At 49.7% G+C, this 17,029-nt stretch overlaps 1 protein-coding gene across 4 annotated transcripts in view; it reads right to left on the reverse strand.

Annotated features, from left to right (window-relative positions):
• FANCM (FA complementation group M) overlaps positions 1–17,029 on the reverse strand; it is a 59,041-nt gene that overhangs the window by 25,609 nt on the left and 16,403 nt on the right. For 2 of the 4 annotated variants that reach the window (XM_058026935.1, XM_058026937.1), the window contains exons 5-11: positions 10,753–10,884; positions 9,820–9,952; positions 9,050–9,178; positions 8,516–8,617; positions 6,948–7,132; positions 5,450–5,656; positions 1,402–1,636 (exon numbers count right to left, since the gene is read on the reverse strand). In XM_058026935.1, the coding sequence (XP_057882918.1) occupies positions 1,402–1,636; positions 5,450–5,656; positions 6,948–7,132; positions 8,516–8,617; positions 9,050–9,178; positions 9,820–9,952; positions 10,753–10,884 (1,123 nt within the window). Of the gene's footprint in view, positions 1–1,401; positions 1,637–5,449; positions 5,657–6,947; positions 7,136–8,515; positions 8,618–9,049; positions 9,179–9,819; positions 9,953–10,752; positions 10,885–17,029 lie in introns of all 4 variants that reach the window. The other 2 variants (XM_058026934.1, XM_058026936.1) reach the window with 1 other exon arrangement.

A 17,029-nucleotide genomic window follows, 5' to 3' on the forward strand; every position in this document is an offset into this window, starting at 1 on the left:
GGGACAGAGCCCTGGTCACCTTGGGGACAGAGCCCTGGTCACCTTTGGGCACAGAGCCCTGGTCACCTTGGGGACAGAGCCCTGGCCACCTTCATCAAATCAACCCTGGCCACCTATGGGGACTCAAATCCTGGTCACTTTGGGGACTCAGCCCTGGTCAGTGTGGGGACTGAGCCCTGGTCACCTTCTGGCAATTCAGCCTGGGTAACTCTGGGGACTCAACCGTGCCCACCTTTGCCTACTCAGCTCTGGCCACCCTGGGGACTCAGGCCTGGCCAACTTCAGCAAATCAGCCCTGGTCACTCTGGGGACTCAGCCCTGGTCACTCTGGGGACTCAGCCCTGGTCACTCTGGGGACTCAACCCTGGTCAATTTGGGGACTCAGCCCTGGTCACCCTCTGGCAACTCAACCCTGGTCCATTTGGGGACTCAACCTTTGGGGGTTCTACCCTGACCCCCTCTGGCTACTGAGCCCTGGTCCCTCTGGGGAGCCAGAGCCCCAGCCCTGCCCAGGTAGCTCACACAGAAGGGCAATTCCAGCCCCTGTGCTGCTCCCACAGCAGGAGCATTCCCAGCATTAGCATTTCCTTTATGCCCTCCCTGCTCGTTTCTCTTTTCTAGGACAGACCAACAAATGCTCCAAAATGATTATTTTCATCCCATGATGGGCTCTGATTGTTTTCCAGCAGCTGTGTCTGTTTAATCAGAAATAGGAACTTCCCCAAGGCTCCGAGTTTCTTCTTTCAAGAAGCTGCTGTTGGTCTTTATAGAAAGCACTAACAAAGAGACAGAGCAGGGAAATTCCCAAGTATTTATAAAATACTTTTTTCCTCTCTTAGGATTGCATTCAGTTTCCTGAGCATTCCCATGCCATTGAACTGCATCAGCTAGAAAGCCTCCAAGAGAATTTTCCTAATTTTCCTCCAAGAGGGTCTGCAAAATTCATAAATATCCTACCCTTGATTTCTCCTTTTCCTCACAGCAAAATCCTTCAGTTTTCAAGCACTTCTGGTTTATTGTCATTTACAAAGCCACAATGCCCAGAGCAGCTGTGGCTGCCCCATCCCTGGGAGCATCCCAGGCCAGGCTGGACAGGGCTGGAGCAGTCTGGAGCAGTCTGGGATAGGGAAGGTGTCCCTGCCCTAAATGGGAATTAAAAGTCCCCACAACCCAATCCAGTCTGAGATTCTGGGATTTTGGGATGAACCTTTGCCTCCTGTGTGTGCAGCTGGAGTTTCTGACTTGCAGGGAGTGACTCCATGGAGGAGGAGGATGAAGCAAGGCCTGGCTCAGGATGAGGAGGTGCAAGGGCAGAGCTGTGAGGTGCCCAGGGGCAGCCCTGGCAGTGTCTGAGCTCACAGAGTGACCCTGCAAGTGCTGGGAACACCATAATCCTCTTACCAGTGACACAGGCAGAGAGAGCAGATTTGTGCTGCAGGGAACTGCATCTCCTCTCTTTGCAAAGCACCCTGGAGGTGCTCTGCTCCTGCTTTTCAGCAGTGATAAACATTTTGTGCACTTTGGGATTGATGCCTTCTGGAACCATCCGTGGGCTGTGCTGGTAGAAACGAAGGGTTTTGTTCCCTGAGATGGCTTTGTGGATGCTCCTTTTGTTACACTGGCTTTGGTTGTAGGTCTGAAAGAGAAGGTAAATAGATAATTCATCTGCTGATTGATTGGTTTTTTCACAGCATTTAATCAAAACTAAAAGAACACCCCAGTGGCCGTGGGGTTTCTCATTTCCTGTTCCCTCAGCAAGGACTTGTTTGGTTTGGGGCTTTCAATGGACCAGAAGCAGGCACAGCACTGGAGAGTGAGAAAGGAGCACAGCCCTTGCCTGGGGGAAGTTACAAGCTGTCACTGATACAGGGATGATGTAAATTAGATTACATCAGAAACAGGGAAAGGAGCTCAAGCAAAAAAAAAAGCCTAAGATGATTTGTTGATGTCATGAGTGCTCTGAGTCCTTTTAATTACTCCCCATATTATTGTGCAATGGAGAAACCATGGCCAAGCTGGGGAATGTGAGGAGAGAAACTGGGGCCTCCCTCTGCAAGTGCCTCCCCCCAAGGAGGTTCTGTGCTCTGCTCCTCCCTGAGCCCCCTGAGACCCTGAGAGTGCCAGGGGGCAGCTGCCACCTGACAGAGAGGATTCCAGGGAGCAAAAATAAATAAAATAAAATAAATAATAATTTCCCTGAATAAAACTGGAAGAGGCCCACAGCCAGCATTGATAAACCCCTCAGGCATTCCAAAAAATAACTTTTTAATCCTAGAACAGTCAAACCCCAGTGTTCTTATAGCAGAAAAAAGCGGTGTTAACAAAATTAGCAGCATCACAGAGTTGTGACTTCACTGGCTTTTCCTTCCCCTGTGCTGAGCAGCTCCAGGGGACATGCCAGGGTCCATCCCAGCAGCTCCAGGGGACATCCCCAGCCTGGCCCTGGGGCTCACGGCAGCTGCCACGTGGAGAGGCTGCCCGGGGAGCACGTGGGAGCCACGGTATAAACACTGAGCTGACAGAAATTCCTGCCAACCTCACGCTGCCAGACCTGCACTGACCCCTTTCTCCCAATAAAACATCTCCGAGAGCTTTGTGATTGACCTGAAGTGGTTTGATTAAAAACGACCTCAAAATTAAAACAAGCAAAACAAACAACAAAAAACCAAAAAAATCCCAAAACTAAAACAAAGGGAAAAAACCACACAAAACCCCTCAAAGAAATTCCCATAAATTAATACATAGACATTAATTATTTAGCTGCAAATTAAGTGATAGTGAAGAACCTCCACATTGAGTCTCTTTCCAGTTCTGCTGAACTTAAAAACCCCAACAACAACCCCAAAAGACACCCTTAAGAAAAACCAAACAAACCCACCAAGACAATATTGGTTTGCAATTAAGCTTATTTCCTGACCTCAAAATAAAAAAAAATATATATATACAATGACTGTTCTACCTGAGGGGAAGTTCTGTCTGAGAAAATCTGGACAGCACAGTAATCCAAGTACTTAAGTGAAGCCCCAAGGAATTTAAGGGACTGTTTTATATCCCATTACAGAGCAGAGCTTTCAATAGTAACCAGCCTCCGTAAGCAGCACCAGAAAATATCTATTTACAAGCTCCACTCAGGTTTATCATTTTTAACTCTCATCCCTTCAAAGGGGAAACTTTTTTCCCCCCAGGGAGGATTCTCTGCAGTCTCATTCAGAATTAAATCCCTGCCATCCACAAATCCCAGCCAGAGCTACAGCACTGACTGGAATAAATGAAATAATACCAAAATGTGAAACTCTGGGTTTCCAATTGATTCACACAGATCTGGAATGCATTGGTTTGCATCCCCTCTCACTGGTGATGGCAGCAGGGAGTGCCCAGCCTGTCCTGCCCCATCCAAGGTGAGCCTGGCCCTGCTGTGCTGGGATCCCCCAGCTCCCAGCACATCTCCGGGGAACATGGATGTCCCAAGGGACAGTCTGTACCCAGAGATGATTAATGATGCTCTGCCTCAGTGCTGGGCTGCAGGAGCCCAGCCAAAGTGGATTTGCACCTAAGCCGATCTCCTCATCCTCACACGCAAGAGCGCGGCCACTAAAGCCAGCTCTGGGCGCCAGTGGCGTCACCAGCCCGGTAAGCACCAGCCTGCACAGCCACTGCCCCCAGCAGCACCCCCAGGGTCCCCCCCAGCTCCAGCCCCCACCCCACACCTTCCCCTGCATCCTTGGAAAGCCCTGGAATCTCTGAGCTGCAGTTTAATACTTGGTGACATGGCAGCCTGGGAGAGCTGGGAATGTTCCCTGGAGAGGAGAAGGCTCCAGGCAGAGCTGGGAATGTTCCCTGGAGAGGAGAAGGCTCCAGGCAGAGCTCAGAGCCCCTGGCAGGGCCTGGAGGGGCTCCAGGAGAGCTGCAGAGGGACTGGGGACAAGGGATGGAGGGACAGGAGCCAGGGAATGGCTCCCAGTGCCAGAGGGCAGGGATGGGTGGGAGATTGGGAACTGAGAATTCCTGGCTGGGCTGGGATTGCCAGAGCAGCTGTGGCTGCCCCTGGATCCCTGGCAGTGCCCAAGGCCAGGCTGGACATTGGGGCACCCTGGGACAGTGGGAGGTGTCTCTGCCATGGCAGGAGGCAGAACTGGAGGATCTTTCAGGTGCCATCCAACCCAAACCACTCTGGGGTTCTGTGCTGGAGTTTCCTGTGACAGTGAATGAGGAGACTGAGCAGAAACTCCCTGGGGGCTGCAGCTTTGTCCCAAGGGACAGCTCTGAGCTCTGCTCCCTGGAAGGGACAGGATCCAGGAAGGGGCTGGAGCTGTGTCAGGGCAGGCTCAGGCTGGATATCAGGAAAGGTTCTTCCCCAGAGGGTGCTGGCACTGCCCAGGCTGCCCAGGGAATGGGCACAGCCTGAGGCTGCCAGAGCTCCAGGGGGGCTTGGACAGCACTGCCAGGGATGCCCAGGATGGGGTTTTTGGGGTGTTTGTGCTGGGATGCTCCCTGAGTGTGGAATCCTCTGAATCTTCTCCCTCAGGCAAATCCCCAGGGCATTGCCCTGGACAGACCTACCAGAGAGTTTTCCCCAGCTGGGCAGACAGAAAGGACTTGCCCATGGAGTCTTGCACAACACCATGATCCATCCCAGTTCCTTTCCCCTTATATCCCAAATTCTCGTGGTTTCTCCTTTCCCTGTTCCCTCACGGGTTGTGGAATCCCTGGTGGCCAGCCCCATCTTCCCTGTAGGGCAGTGCCCTTTGCCTGTCCCTTGTGCCGTCCTGTCACAGACATCTTTTATGAAAAATCCTTTCTTTAGAATTTTTCCTCCTGAGAGGCCGAGAGGCCTCAGGAACAAAATGTAAACATTGATTATCTGCTGCTGTGGAATGCAACAGGTGCATCTGGGATTGGTCTCATGTGGTTGTTTGTAATTAATGGCCAATCACAGTCAGCTGGCGTGGACTCTGTCTAAGCCACAAGCCTTTGTTATCATTCTTTCTTTTGCTATTCTTAGCCAGCCTTCTGATGAAATCCTTTCTTCTATTCTTTTAGTATAGTTTTAATGTAATACATATCATAAAATAATAAATCAGCCTCCTGAAACATGGAGTCAGATCTTCATCTCTTCCCTCATCCTGAGACCCCTGTGAACACGGTCACACCACGCCATGGCCTCCCACCCCTAACCCTGCACACAGCCCACAGCCAGCCGGGTGCTCCCTGCACAGCCCATGCCCAGCCAGGTGTTCCCCGCACACAGCCCATGCCCAGCCAGGTGTTCCCCGCACACAGCCCATGCCCAGCCGGGTGTTCCCTGCACACAGCCCACGGCCAGCCGGGTGTTCCCTGCACACAGCCCATGCCCAGCCGGGTGTTCTCTGCACAGCCCATGCCCAGCCGGGTGTTCCCCGCACACAGCCCATGCCCAGCCGGGTGTTCTGTCCCTGCCGTCCCCGCTCACCCTCTCCTCACGGCCCTGGGCCAGGATGACGACGATGCGGCCGTGGCGGCGGCGGCCGGTGCGGCCCATGCGCTGCACCAGGCGCACGGGGCTGCGCTGCGCGTCGAAGCACACGATCAGATCCACCTCGCCGATGTCCAGCCCCTCCTCGCCCACGCACGTGGACACCAGCGTGTTGTAGCCGCCCTCCCGGAATCGCCTCACCACCTGCAGGGACAGCGGGAACGGGACTGAGCAGCTCAGCCAGGAAAACTGAGCTCTATCCTTGTCCTGGGCTGCAAGATCTGTGAGAGCCGGTGCAGTTATCTTCTGTTCATGGGGCAGTTTTATCTCTGTCACAGCCAACCCTCCCTGCAGGAGATCTCTGCTGCCCATGGCCACTGAGTGTCCCTGCAGGGCTGAGCCAATCCCAGCATCCCATGGGGAGATGCTCCGCCCAGGGGAGGAGCCAAGCATTCCTACCTGGATCCAATCTGAGCCTGGCACAGCACAGCAGCCTTTGCCCCCTGCACTGCCAGAGGAGCAGCTTTGTGCTGCCCTGCATGGCCAGAGGGAGCCCAGGCCCATCTGCAGCAGCCCTGGAGCTGCAGAGGAAAACTCCCCCCTTGTGCAGGATCCCTGCTGCAGCAGAGCCACAGCTGGCACTGCAGGAGGGCTGAGCCCCCATGGCATGGGGCTGGGACACCCCCTGGCACACAGGGGGCAGGGACTGCTCTCACTCTGGCAGGGGTTTTTTGTATTATGCTTTTGTCTTTTATTCTTTTTTTTTTTTCCCTAATAAATAACTGTTATTCCTACTCCCATATCTTTGCCTGAGAACCCTTTAATTTCAAAATTATAACAATTCAGAGGGAGGGGGTTTGCATTTTCCATTTCAGGGGAGGCTCCTGCCTTCCTTAGCAGACACCTGGCTTTTCAAACCAAGACAATCCTAAAACAACAAATTTTGGCTTTTTAAATTTCCCAGCTGCTACCTTGCGATCAAACACCACCCCAGTGTGACCAGCATCAGCATTTCAGCTCTTTAACTCTAAAATAAAGGGAAAAAAGCACATCTTATTCTGTCTCCAACCATGTAAAACTGATCCTCCCAATTTAATAATTAAATATTTTAGGGGTTGTCTTTTTTTAGCTTTGCTAGATCAGAATTTAATGCTAGATCTTATCTGTCCTACCTGGAAGAAAAATAAAATTCCCACAGCACGTATTTGCGTATTTCCCCAGATTTTTGGCATTTTAATTTAGCAGTCGTTAATATAAAGAATATAAATTATAATAATTCTATTTATATATAATATAAATATATAAATTATTGGTCTCTTTTGTTCAGTGAGCATAACTTTGGATCCTCTGGAAACCACTGGACTCCACAGGGATTTACCAATAGCACTCACTGCTCAGCCACTGCCACACAGTCCATACTCCTGGGGTTATTCACACAATTAATGTGGATCACTAATTATCACTAATTCCTAGTCCCAGCCTCCCCTCTCCTCACCTCCAGCTGCTCCTTCTGGGTGAAGCCCTTGGTGCTCTTGCCCGAGGAGTGTCCCACGAAGGTCATGGCGCGCACGGCCGGGCTGAGCCGCGCCAGCATCTCGGCGATCTCCTGCACGCTGTCCCGGAACGAGGAGAAGATCATCACCCTCGTGTCCCCGGGGGAGCCCCCGCTCCTGTCCTCACCTGCTGCGTTTGAAAATGGCAGGTTTTAATAGAATCATCAGTAAAAACAGACAGGGCACCCCCCACAAGTTACACATTCACAGCTCTCACAGTCTCACTCAATGGGAAGAACAAATAGGCAGAAAATGCTCCATGATCCACCCCCTTAAAACTCCTCTTTGGATCAAAGCAGGCTCTCATGCTCATGGAGAATGAGAATGTCTTTATCTGAGGCACCCTCACTAAAGTCACTTTGAAAAGCTGGGGTTGGATGGGAAGTGTTTTGGAGTGAAGTTCACGATGCTGGTGTCTCCATTTTGGTGCTCTCAGGACAGCAGAGCCATAATCCCAGAATCCCAGACTGGTTTGGGCTGGAAGGGACCTTAAATCCCATCCCATCCCATCCCATCCCATCCCACCCCTGCCATGGCAGGGACACCTCCCACTGTCCCAGGCTGCTCCAGCCCCAGTGTCCAACCTGGCCTTGGGCACTGCCAGGGATCAGGGGAATGGATGGAACAGAAGGGGCCGGTGCTGTTCCAGGTATGGCTGATGACTTTGGGCATGAATTCCCTCCCTTTCCATCTCAAAAGGAGAAGCAAAAGGAGGGAGGCAGGAGGACAGAAAGAACTCTGAATGGGAAGGGAAAAAAAGGAGTGAACTGCATTAAATGCATTGGGGTGTATCCTAAAGTTACAAACACAGAACTGGGAAATAAAGTTCCTAGTAGAAAATATCAGTCATTTCAAAGGTTTGCTGAGAGCAGGGCATCCAAGAGAGAAAAAAAGAGGGAAGGGCAGGTCAGAAATCAGCAGAACTCCACAGAGCACAAAGACCCAAACAGGCAAGATAAAAAGTTAACAAGATGCAAAACAAATGTTATTATTACTCATGTAATATTCCAAAGGCTGGAATCAAGAAGCTGAAACATCTCAAAACCAAAGAGATCTGGGTGATGTCTTCATCAGGATGAAAAAGAAGAGAGAGAGAGAGACAGGTGAATGCAAGTGAAGGGTCTGAACTTCAAATTGGTACCTCAGATTGTTTATCCTCAGGCTGGATACCAGAATTTTCACACTTGAGGCCCTTAAATGAGTTCATGGAACTCTGCAGCAGGAACTGAGGGGGGGCTGCCAGGACAAACTGGGACAGGACCAGCAGGAAAGGTGGTAGCCCCAGGAATGAGTTCCCTATCCCTGTTTTACTCAGCTGTTAGAGCAGTTTATATCAAATCAATAATGAGAATTTATAGGAAATTTTGTTTTATAGAAATCTTGTGGTAAAGTTTTCTAGAGGGGAAGATGCACAAACAACCAAAGCAATAAGGCAGCACGAAGGAGGAAATCAATCAGGAGGATATTCCTTGTTTCCATTCCCAGATTTTCCTGAGCTGTTGGTACTCACCAGAACCTCCCTGTTTCCAGGATCTGAAGTGTTCTATTACAATCTCCTCCAATTTCTTTAATTTTGGATGGCTGTAGACAAATTCCTTTTTCTTTTCCAGTGCTGGAAAGGAAATAAAGTAATGAAAGATGTAAATAAACCTGCAACAAGCAGGAAGGTTCAGTGAACTTCATTGCCTCCCACTGTAATTATCTGAGTCAGACCCAAATCCTGATATTGATATTTAGATATTGGTACTAAACAAAACAATAAACTGCTGACAGAAGAACATTTGTTAAACCAAATTTTTGAGAAAATGCTGTTACTTTTGTTAGAGTCACACTGGAAAAGATGTACAGTGAAACAGTTGTACTTTAACCTTTATTTTAGAGCAAATTAAAAACTTCAAACACAGAAAACTTTCTTCAAAGAAGGTAAAACCACCGAGGGAGGGAGAGACAGAACATTGGGAATCCAATCTGGAATAAAGAGCAGCAGCCAGTGCAGCACAACTTTTAAACAGGAATATTCTGTCCCTGAGAGGGGAATCCTGACCTGTTGAGCTGTTGCCAGCACTTCCACTCTCAGGAGTCACAGCAGTGTCTGAGAACATGTCCTGAAGCTGCTGGTAGAGCTCCATGAAGTCGTGGTTGCGCCCCAGCTCGCTCTTGGTGCGGGACAATCCTTTGGAGAGAGTTGGAACATCTCAGGATTCCATTTCCTTTCCCAAACTCTGCCTTTAGCAAACCTCACTGTGCCCAGCCCTGGCCCCTCAGTTTGGGAAGGACCTTGGGACACTGAGCACATCCAGAGGGGACAACGGGGCTGGAGAGGGAACACAAACCCTGTGAGGAAGCCCTGAGGGAGCTGGGGGTGCTCACCTGGAGAAAAGGAGACTCGGGGCTGCCCCCATCACTCTGCACAGCTCCTGAAAGGTGCCTGTGCCCAGCTGGGGCTCTTTCTGCAGGCACTGACACACCCAGAGCACACAGCCTGAGCTGTGCCAAGGGAAATACAGGTTGGGTATCAGGAAAAGTTTTTTACAGAAAGGATGATAAAGTTCTGGAATGGCTGCCTGGGGAGGTGGTGCAGTCCCCATGCCTGGGTGTGTTTGTTAACAAAGCCTGGATGTGGCACTGGGTGCCAGGGGTGAGCTGAGCTGTTGAATGATCTTTAAGGTCTCTCCCAACCTGGTCATTCTGTGATTCTGTGACACCAAATCCATCTGCAGCCCCTCATTCCTCAAGGTGTTTTGTGCCAAACCAGCCATACAGCAAGGTAAATAAAGTGGAGCTGAAAGGAAGGATGCTCTGAGGAGATTTCACCTTTGGATCCATCCATGATTCCCCACAGGTAGATGAACAAGGAGCGGATTCCCATCTGCAGCAGCAGCTCGTAGCCGTGGTACAGACTGATACAAAGGGCAAAATCTCCTTCAATGATGCCTTGATGGATTCCCTAGGGGAGAAAAGCAGATTTTCACCGAGTTAGGAAGTGGCTGAGGAGCAGGAATCCCACTGCAATTCCTACCCAAAACCAGAGTGACACCTGAGGAGCAGAGCAAACCCCAAAGGGTTGTCCAGGAGCAGTTTGTCCATCAGAGCCCTCAGGGGACAGACTGCACAATGCTCAGTGAAGGCAATCCTCTTCCACCCCCAAAATACCTCCATTATCTCCCAAAATTAGCTCAATAACCCTCAGACTCTTACAGCTGAACCATCAGCATTTGGGCAAATCTGGGATTTCTGGCACGTCCACCCAGGCTAGCTATGGAATTAAGTCAGGAAAATTGCCTGCTTACACTGAAGGAGATTTCCCATTGCTCTTTTTGAAGAACACAGTCCTTTTTTAGGCATTTCTTTTTAAGTTTACAAAATTTGACCATTCCATAAGGATTTACCAAAAACCAGGAATATACCTTTGAGGGGAAAATGAAAACTTGGCCGTCAGTGATTACAATGTAAACTCTCAAAGCAATTTCACTTAAATAGAGTGCCTGATCTTTTCCTTAACCCTTCTATACTGGCATCCAGAAATGTGGGACAGTTAGGAATATTTTTCATAAATGATCTTAAAATAGATAAATAGATTCCATAAATGAGCTTAAAGATCCCTTCCATCCCAAACCATGCTGTGATTCTATTTTATTCCATGGCTAAAAACAGAAATCTACTTAAAATGTCTCCGGAAATATTGTAATGATGGTTTATTCCTATTTATTTACCACTTTAATAGCATGAAATAAATAAAGAACTTACTGCATGTTGTGCAGAGGGGTTCTTCCTGTACTGATCCCTTGCCAGGATGATCTGGTACTTGGTCAGGTTGGGAATATCCCTCCTGGATAAAACTCCCACCTTAATCAGGCGCCCAGCAAATGCTTCCAGCACCTGCAAGCAAAACCCAGCACAGGTGAAGGGGGGTGAGCCCTTTGACATGATTTTATTTGTGTAGATCCTACACAACAGAACATGAGGAGCTCATTGGTTTTATTTGAGACACGGGGTTTTTCAGAGTGAGCTGTGCTGAATTCTGAGTGCTGTGTAACTGTACCAGGTGTTCTGCCTCCATCATCAGGGTGTTTTTAGGTTAATTCCCCAAATTCCTGCCAGAGCACTTGGACAAGGCTCTCAGGCACAGAGTGGGATGTTGGGGTGTCCTGTGCAGGGTCAGGAGTTGGACTCCATCATCCTTGGGGGTCCCTTCCCACACCCTCCTGGCCCAGGGTAACCCTGATCCACCCAGGAACTGAGGAGGGGAAAATCCCCCTGGGATGTGGAATGGAACAAGGGCTGAGCCAGCAGAGGGGGACAGGAATGGGAGGGACCCCCAGGTGTGGAACAGGGGCTGCAGTCCCTCTCACTGCTCACACTCCAGTGGCACCTTGGTCCCAGGAACACCTGGATTCACCTCTGAGAGACCAAACTGGGTGAAGGACTGGGCAGGATCTGTGTGGAAGGGATGGGAGCTGGAGACAGGAGCAGAGAGGAACGGGCACAGGCACAGCAGCGTGTTCCATTTCCTGCAGAACCCACCCCAAAACACAGCTTGTTTTCCAACATCACATGTACCTGCTTTCCACCTCGCTGCAGCAAGGACAATAACCTGCACTAATGCATCTTAATCCTGTTTTTCCTCTTTGCTTCCCAGCCTTAGGTGGTCAGGATTTGTCCACAGACTTAGTTTGGCCTGAGCACTAACTCTGCCATAATTGCAGTAATCAGATTTGTCCCACAAACCCTGTTTACAACCTGTTGGCCCCCTTGGCCAAGGGCCCCAAAAGTGCACAAGAACAGGCTTCTCCAAAGCTCACAGTTTCCCAGTGCTACTTCATGTGTTTCCCAAGTGTTCAGGCACCCCAGCAGCAGCACAGCTGCCCTGCCCCAAGAGGGCTATAGTGTAACAAGTGCTTAATCCCTTCAGTGTCCCTTCAGCCCACTGAAAAGCATCCAACCAAACCAATAAAGCCAGGCCTAAGTCAGGCTCCCAGCACTGATCCCAGCAGTGGAGTTGGTGAGGAGGAAATGCCCTGACAGGTACAGAGAGCCATGTGTAGAACCCAGTCTGTGTTCACCCATGAGTAACAACACTCACTTGTTACTCAGGACACTGCTCCATCTGGGTTCCCAGATGCTGTTCTGATGCACAAATATCCTTAACATGCACATGCTGCTGATGCTCCCAAGCCACTGGGAAGGCTGAACGCACAAGGAGTTCATTTATCATATAAGTGAGAACAAAATTAAAAATGCAATTTAGTTTTAAGGGTTTAAAATCCAGAACTTGGTATTTTATCACAGAGTTTTCTACTGTTCTGTTGGTTTTCAATCCAGGCTGTACCTGATGAGTCCCTTTAAAAGGACAGAGACAGAGATGTCTGTGCCAGCTTATAGGAAAAGGCATTGTCCAAATAAACCAAAATGCTGACCATGAAGGAAGAACCCAGTGCTTTTTATTTGAATGGATACCACTGGAATATCTCATTACCCTCCCCTCAAACCCCAAACAGTTGGACATGGGCACACTTGAAATGCTGAAGATGAAGCTTAAACTATATCTCAAGTAGCAGAAACTGATTCAGGCTTTTCACAAATGTTCCTCTTGAAAAGAAATTAATATTTTCATTAAAAAGCAATGGCCATTAAATCTGATATTTCAGCACTGGTTTATGATTTCCTATAGCTGCTGCAGAGTGTTTTTTTCTAAAAAGCAATTTCCATTACCTGTACTTTTCTGTTTCATCCCTTGACCTAGTTACTAACATATAAGAAAATGATATTGTCCCTGTTTGCTCAATGTACACCCCTGTCTGATTTAATCACCTTCTGCAAAACAAGCTGGTGCTGTTATGAAAGGCAGCAGGATGCAGTCACCTGGAGCTTCAGACTCCCAGGGAACAGTAAACACAACCTACTTAGGAGAGCCTCAGCAGCAGGCACTGCTCCCTGCTTCCATTTATCTTGCCTCCATAGCTTCATTTTTAATTAAAAAGATAATACTTCTGGAAAAGTCCCCTCAGCCTTTCCAAAACACTCCAGTGTCGTGTTACCCAAACACAGCCAGAGAATTAATTCCAATTAATTGCTCAGGAGCGCTCGTGGCTTTCTCCAGCTCAGTGATGGAGCTCAGAGCTGACAGATTTACAGCCAGCAGATAAAAGACAATTGGCAGAGTTATCCCACCCTGCGCTGGACCTGCCAAGAGCACAAAGACTTGCTCTGTTCCGAGGTATCTCCCACAGCAAACCACAATGAGTTCTTGGAGCCCATGATGAGCTTAGAACCTGGTTTGGAGCTCTGACAGGAGCTGAGCACTTGTGTGCAGGGCAAAGGCCTCGTGTTCCTGTGCCAGCTACACCTCACTAAAAACTGCTCCTAATCTGTTTTCTGTTGGCACAATAAGAAACAAAGGCTCTAAACTAACGCCCTGACCTAATTATTTTAGTGCAGCTTTGCAGGGGTTCTTTACCAAAGAAAAACACCCACAAATAACTGTTAGAGTGCCTTTTCTGTCCCAGGGGAGAAGGAGGGGTGGCAGAAACCTGCTGCCAAGCAGGCAGGACCTCCACAAACAGGGACTCCACAGGTGCATCCCCTCCTCAGGAGCTCCCCAGGGGTTTTACAGAGCCACACTGGGCTGAAAGAGAGCTGCACCTTCCTCCAGACCTCCTGGCTCCAGCACTGACAGAATCCCAGACCAGTGTGGGTTGGAAAGGACCTAAAATGCCATCCAGTGCCACCCCTGCCATGGCAGGGACACCTTCCCTGTCCCAGGCTGCTCCAAGCCCCAGTGTCCAGCCTGGCCTTGGCTATCCAGGGATCCCTTCCCAACGTGCTGGGGCTGAGCTGGTGAAGGAAACGAGACCAGGTAGTGCCAGGGAGGCAGCAGCACAGCCCAACCTCTGCCCTAAGGGGATGCCCCAAACCAGCAGCAGGGAACAACCAAGAGCTCCAGGAGAAACCCAGATCCGTGCTGGCCCTGAGCTGCTCCAGATCCTCACATCCTCAAAGAACAGAGCCAAGGAAGGCAGGGCAGGGCAAGAGGGGCCCTGCTGCTCAGGGGGCACTGGGACCCACAGCAGGGCTGTGCCAGGCTGTGCCAGGGCAGAGATCCTTCCCACTGCTCCAGGGAAGGGCAGAGGAGGATGCAGAGCATTCCCTGCTCTGGTCCAGCACTGAAATCAGGAAGGCTGGGGTTCCCCAAGTGTGACACCCATGGAGCAGCCAATATTCCCCAAATAACTTGCAGGAGCAAACCACATTTAGTGTCTGCCTGCTGGGGAGGCTCTGGAGCTCTGACTGGCACTGAGCTTTAGTTATTATCTTGTAAAACTTCAGAGTTGAGACAAACAAACTCTGAACCAAACAAACTCTGAACCAGGCAGAAAAGTGCATTTTGTGCAATTCCTTCCTGACATTTTCTCACCTGGCCAATAAAGGAAGGAGAGCAGCAGGGCACCGCAGGGCAGGGTGGATTTTAGCTGATCCTGTCACTCTCCAAACCCAATACTGCTCAGCCCAGTAATGATCTTGGCACCAAAGTTCTGTTTAAGTTTATATTAACTCATTCACACCCTTCCCAATCTTCCAGGGACATGAGACACGCTGAAAATCCACTGTTTTCCCTGGAAGCAAAAAAATCCAATACTTTGCCTTTTTCTAACACTCAGTTTTCTCCTGTTACAGCATTTTTCCTTTCATAAAGGTTATAAAACAAGACCTCCAGCTTTTACTTTGTAATTTCACCAAGAACAATTTTACTTTTTATTGAGAGATGTTAAAAAATAAGTGGCTTTTCTACATCAACTCACCACTCAGTAAGTGACTGTCAGACAGAAAGGAACATCCACTGAGGATGGTTTGGATCTGAAATTTTTAAGGCTGAATATCAGTTTTTCTGTTCTATTCAGAGATAGAACCTGCCAGGAATGCACAGAGAACACAGCACCACCAAAACTGTGTTTTCTCAAAGAGTGGCTCTTTATTAGCCAGCAGTCATACACAAAATGAGCAAGTTTGGGGAAAAAAACACAACAAATACAACAAAAATCAGCTTTTTTTCACCTGCAGTAATAATGAGTTCCTCTGTTATTTATCCAGACACAGCCCATCACATCTTCAGTACTCCATCAAATGCACTAATTACCAAGCTCATCAGGAATCAGAGACAAATTAAATACACACAGAGTAATTTGTACAGATGGATTTTTAAACAGGATTTTAAACTCCTCCCAGCCTCTTTCTCCCATTCAATATTCTGTGGTATTTGGCTTATATAGAGAAATTTAGCTGTGATTTTAAACTCTCTTTCTGCTGGTTGGTTTTTCTTTGTCTTTTCTCTCATCTCCAGCAAAGACGCTTCATACTTAGAAATCATTTCATTTAAGCAACTATTAATTCTCATAATTAATGTGTAGGCAAAAGAGTTGGGATTGTTTTCCATGGATTATTTTCTGCAGGATGGGCAGAGAAAGACCATCCACATGCTGCCTCAGACAGGAATGGCAGTTCCTGGGAGAAATCTCCAAGGATGCCCCCCCTTGGTACTGACAGCCCAAGAGCCAAAGTTCAGTGGAAAGTTCCTCAGCCCGGCCCTGGAGTGTGTGATGTGGGATGTACCTGGGCAGGGGTGGGCTCCCACTGTGCCTCCCCGTGGGGCTGAGGGTGCAGCCAGGGCTCTGCTTGCTGCCAGAGCATTCCCTGCAGCCAGGGAGCCCGTGGTGCTGCTCTGGGGCAGCTGCCCGTGAAATGGGATCAGCACCCACCCAGACACTAAACAAGCACCAGCTCCAGCCTTGCTCCAGGATTTGCCTTCCCAGTGAATTGCAGAGCCTGCGGTGCTGATGCAGTGCCTGCAGGCAGAGCCCAAAGCCCCTGTGAGCTGTGCTTCACTCCCTGCAGCCCCTGCGCCCCAAAATCCCTCTCAGGACATTCCCAGCTGCACCTCTGGTTATGAATTCCCCTGGAGCACTTCCAAGGCACAGCAGGAATTGGGTCTGCCCTGCCAGAGCACATCAGGGCTGGCACATCTCAGCTTCTGGGGCAATTCAGGGCTCATTTTCACAGCCAGCTCAGCCCCTGGGGCTGGGGAGCCAAAGCTGAGCCTGGAGAAAGGGACTGCCCAGAAAAAGGGAAAAAAGAGGGGGCAGATTTAGCATCACAACAGCCACATCCCCAGCCTCCAGCTTTCCCTGGAAGCATCAACAGCGCACAGGAAAGGACTATTTTCCTGTTATTCTAAACCCCTAAATGCTCCAGGATTCTCTTTCCTGCCACAACAGCCATTCTATGTTAAATTTGGAATAAAAGACAACAGAGCCCACACAGACTCCTGATTCAAACCCAGATCCTGCTTTAATTGCCATCTCCACCCCATAACGGGGCTGCCCATCTCCTCATTCAAAGGCTTGTCTCAGCAACTGCAAAATTACACAGCTGAAAACCTCCAAAGCTGGACTTCAGCAACAAAATATCCCAGAGTTTTTGCACTCCTAATATTTTGGCAAGACCTCAGAGCTCTCCAAATAAAATGAAAGGTCTGTCTTTAAAGTGTGGTTTGAAAGCAGCAAAATAAAATCCCAATAAAGAATAACTAATGGGATATGTAGAGCAGTGGGGAAAATACCACAAAGAGAACAGCTGGGAGAGAGGGATTGAGTGGGAAAACAGCCAGAACACAAACTTGTGTAAATTCTGCTCTGCTCAGTCCCTGCAGCACGGGGTGAAGGGACCAGGAGCGGGCATCCATCCTGGATCCCTCCATCCCTGCCTCCATCCATCCATGCCCGGGTACCCTGCCCGGCCCAGGGCAGGCAGAGGCGGGTTCCCCATCCCCGGCTCTATCCCTCCCTGCCGGTGCTGGGCGTTCAGGCTGTGCCCCTGGTCCCCCATCGCTCCACCCCTGGCTCTATCCCTCCCTGCGGGCGCTGGGCAGGCAGAGGCGATGCCCGCGGTGCCCATCGCTGGCTCCATCCCTTCCTGCGGGCACTGGGCGGGCAGAGGCGATGCCCGCGGTGCCCATCCCTGGCTCTATCCC

The sequence above is a fragment of the Melospiza georgiana genome, chromosome 6 (assembly GCF_028018845.1).
Source record: "Melospiza georgiana isolate bMelGeo1 chromosome 6, bMelGeo1.pri, whole genome shotgun sequence".
NCBI lineage: Eukaryota > Metazoa > Chordata > Aves > Passeriformes > Passerellidae > Melospiza > Melospiza georgiana.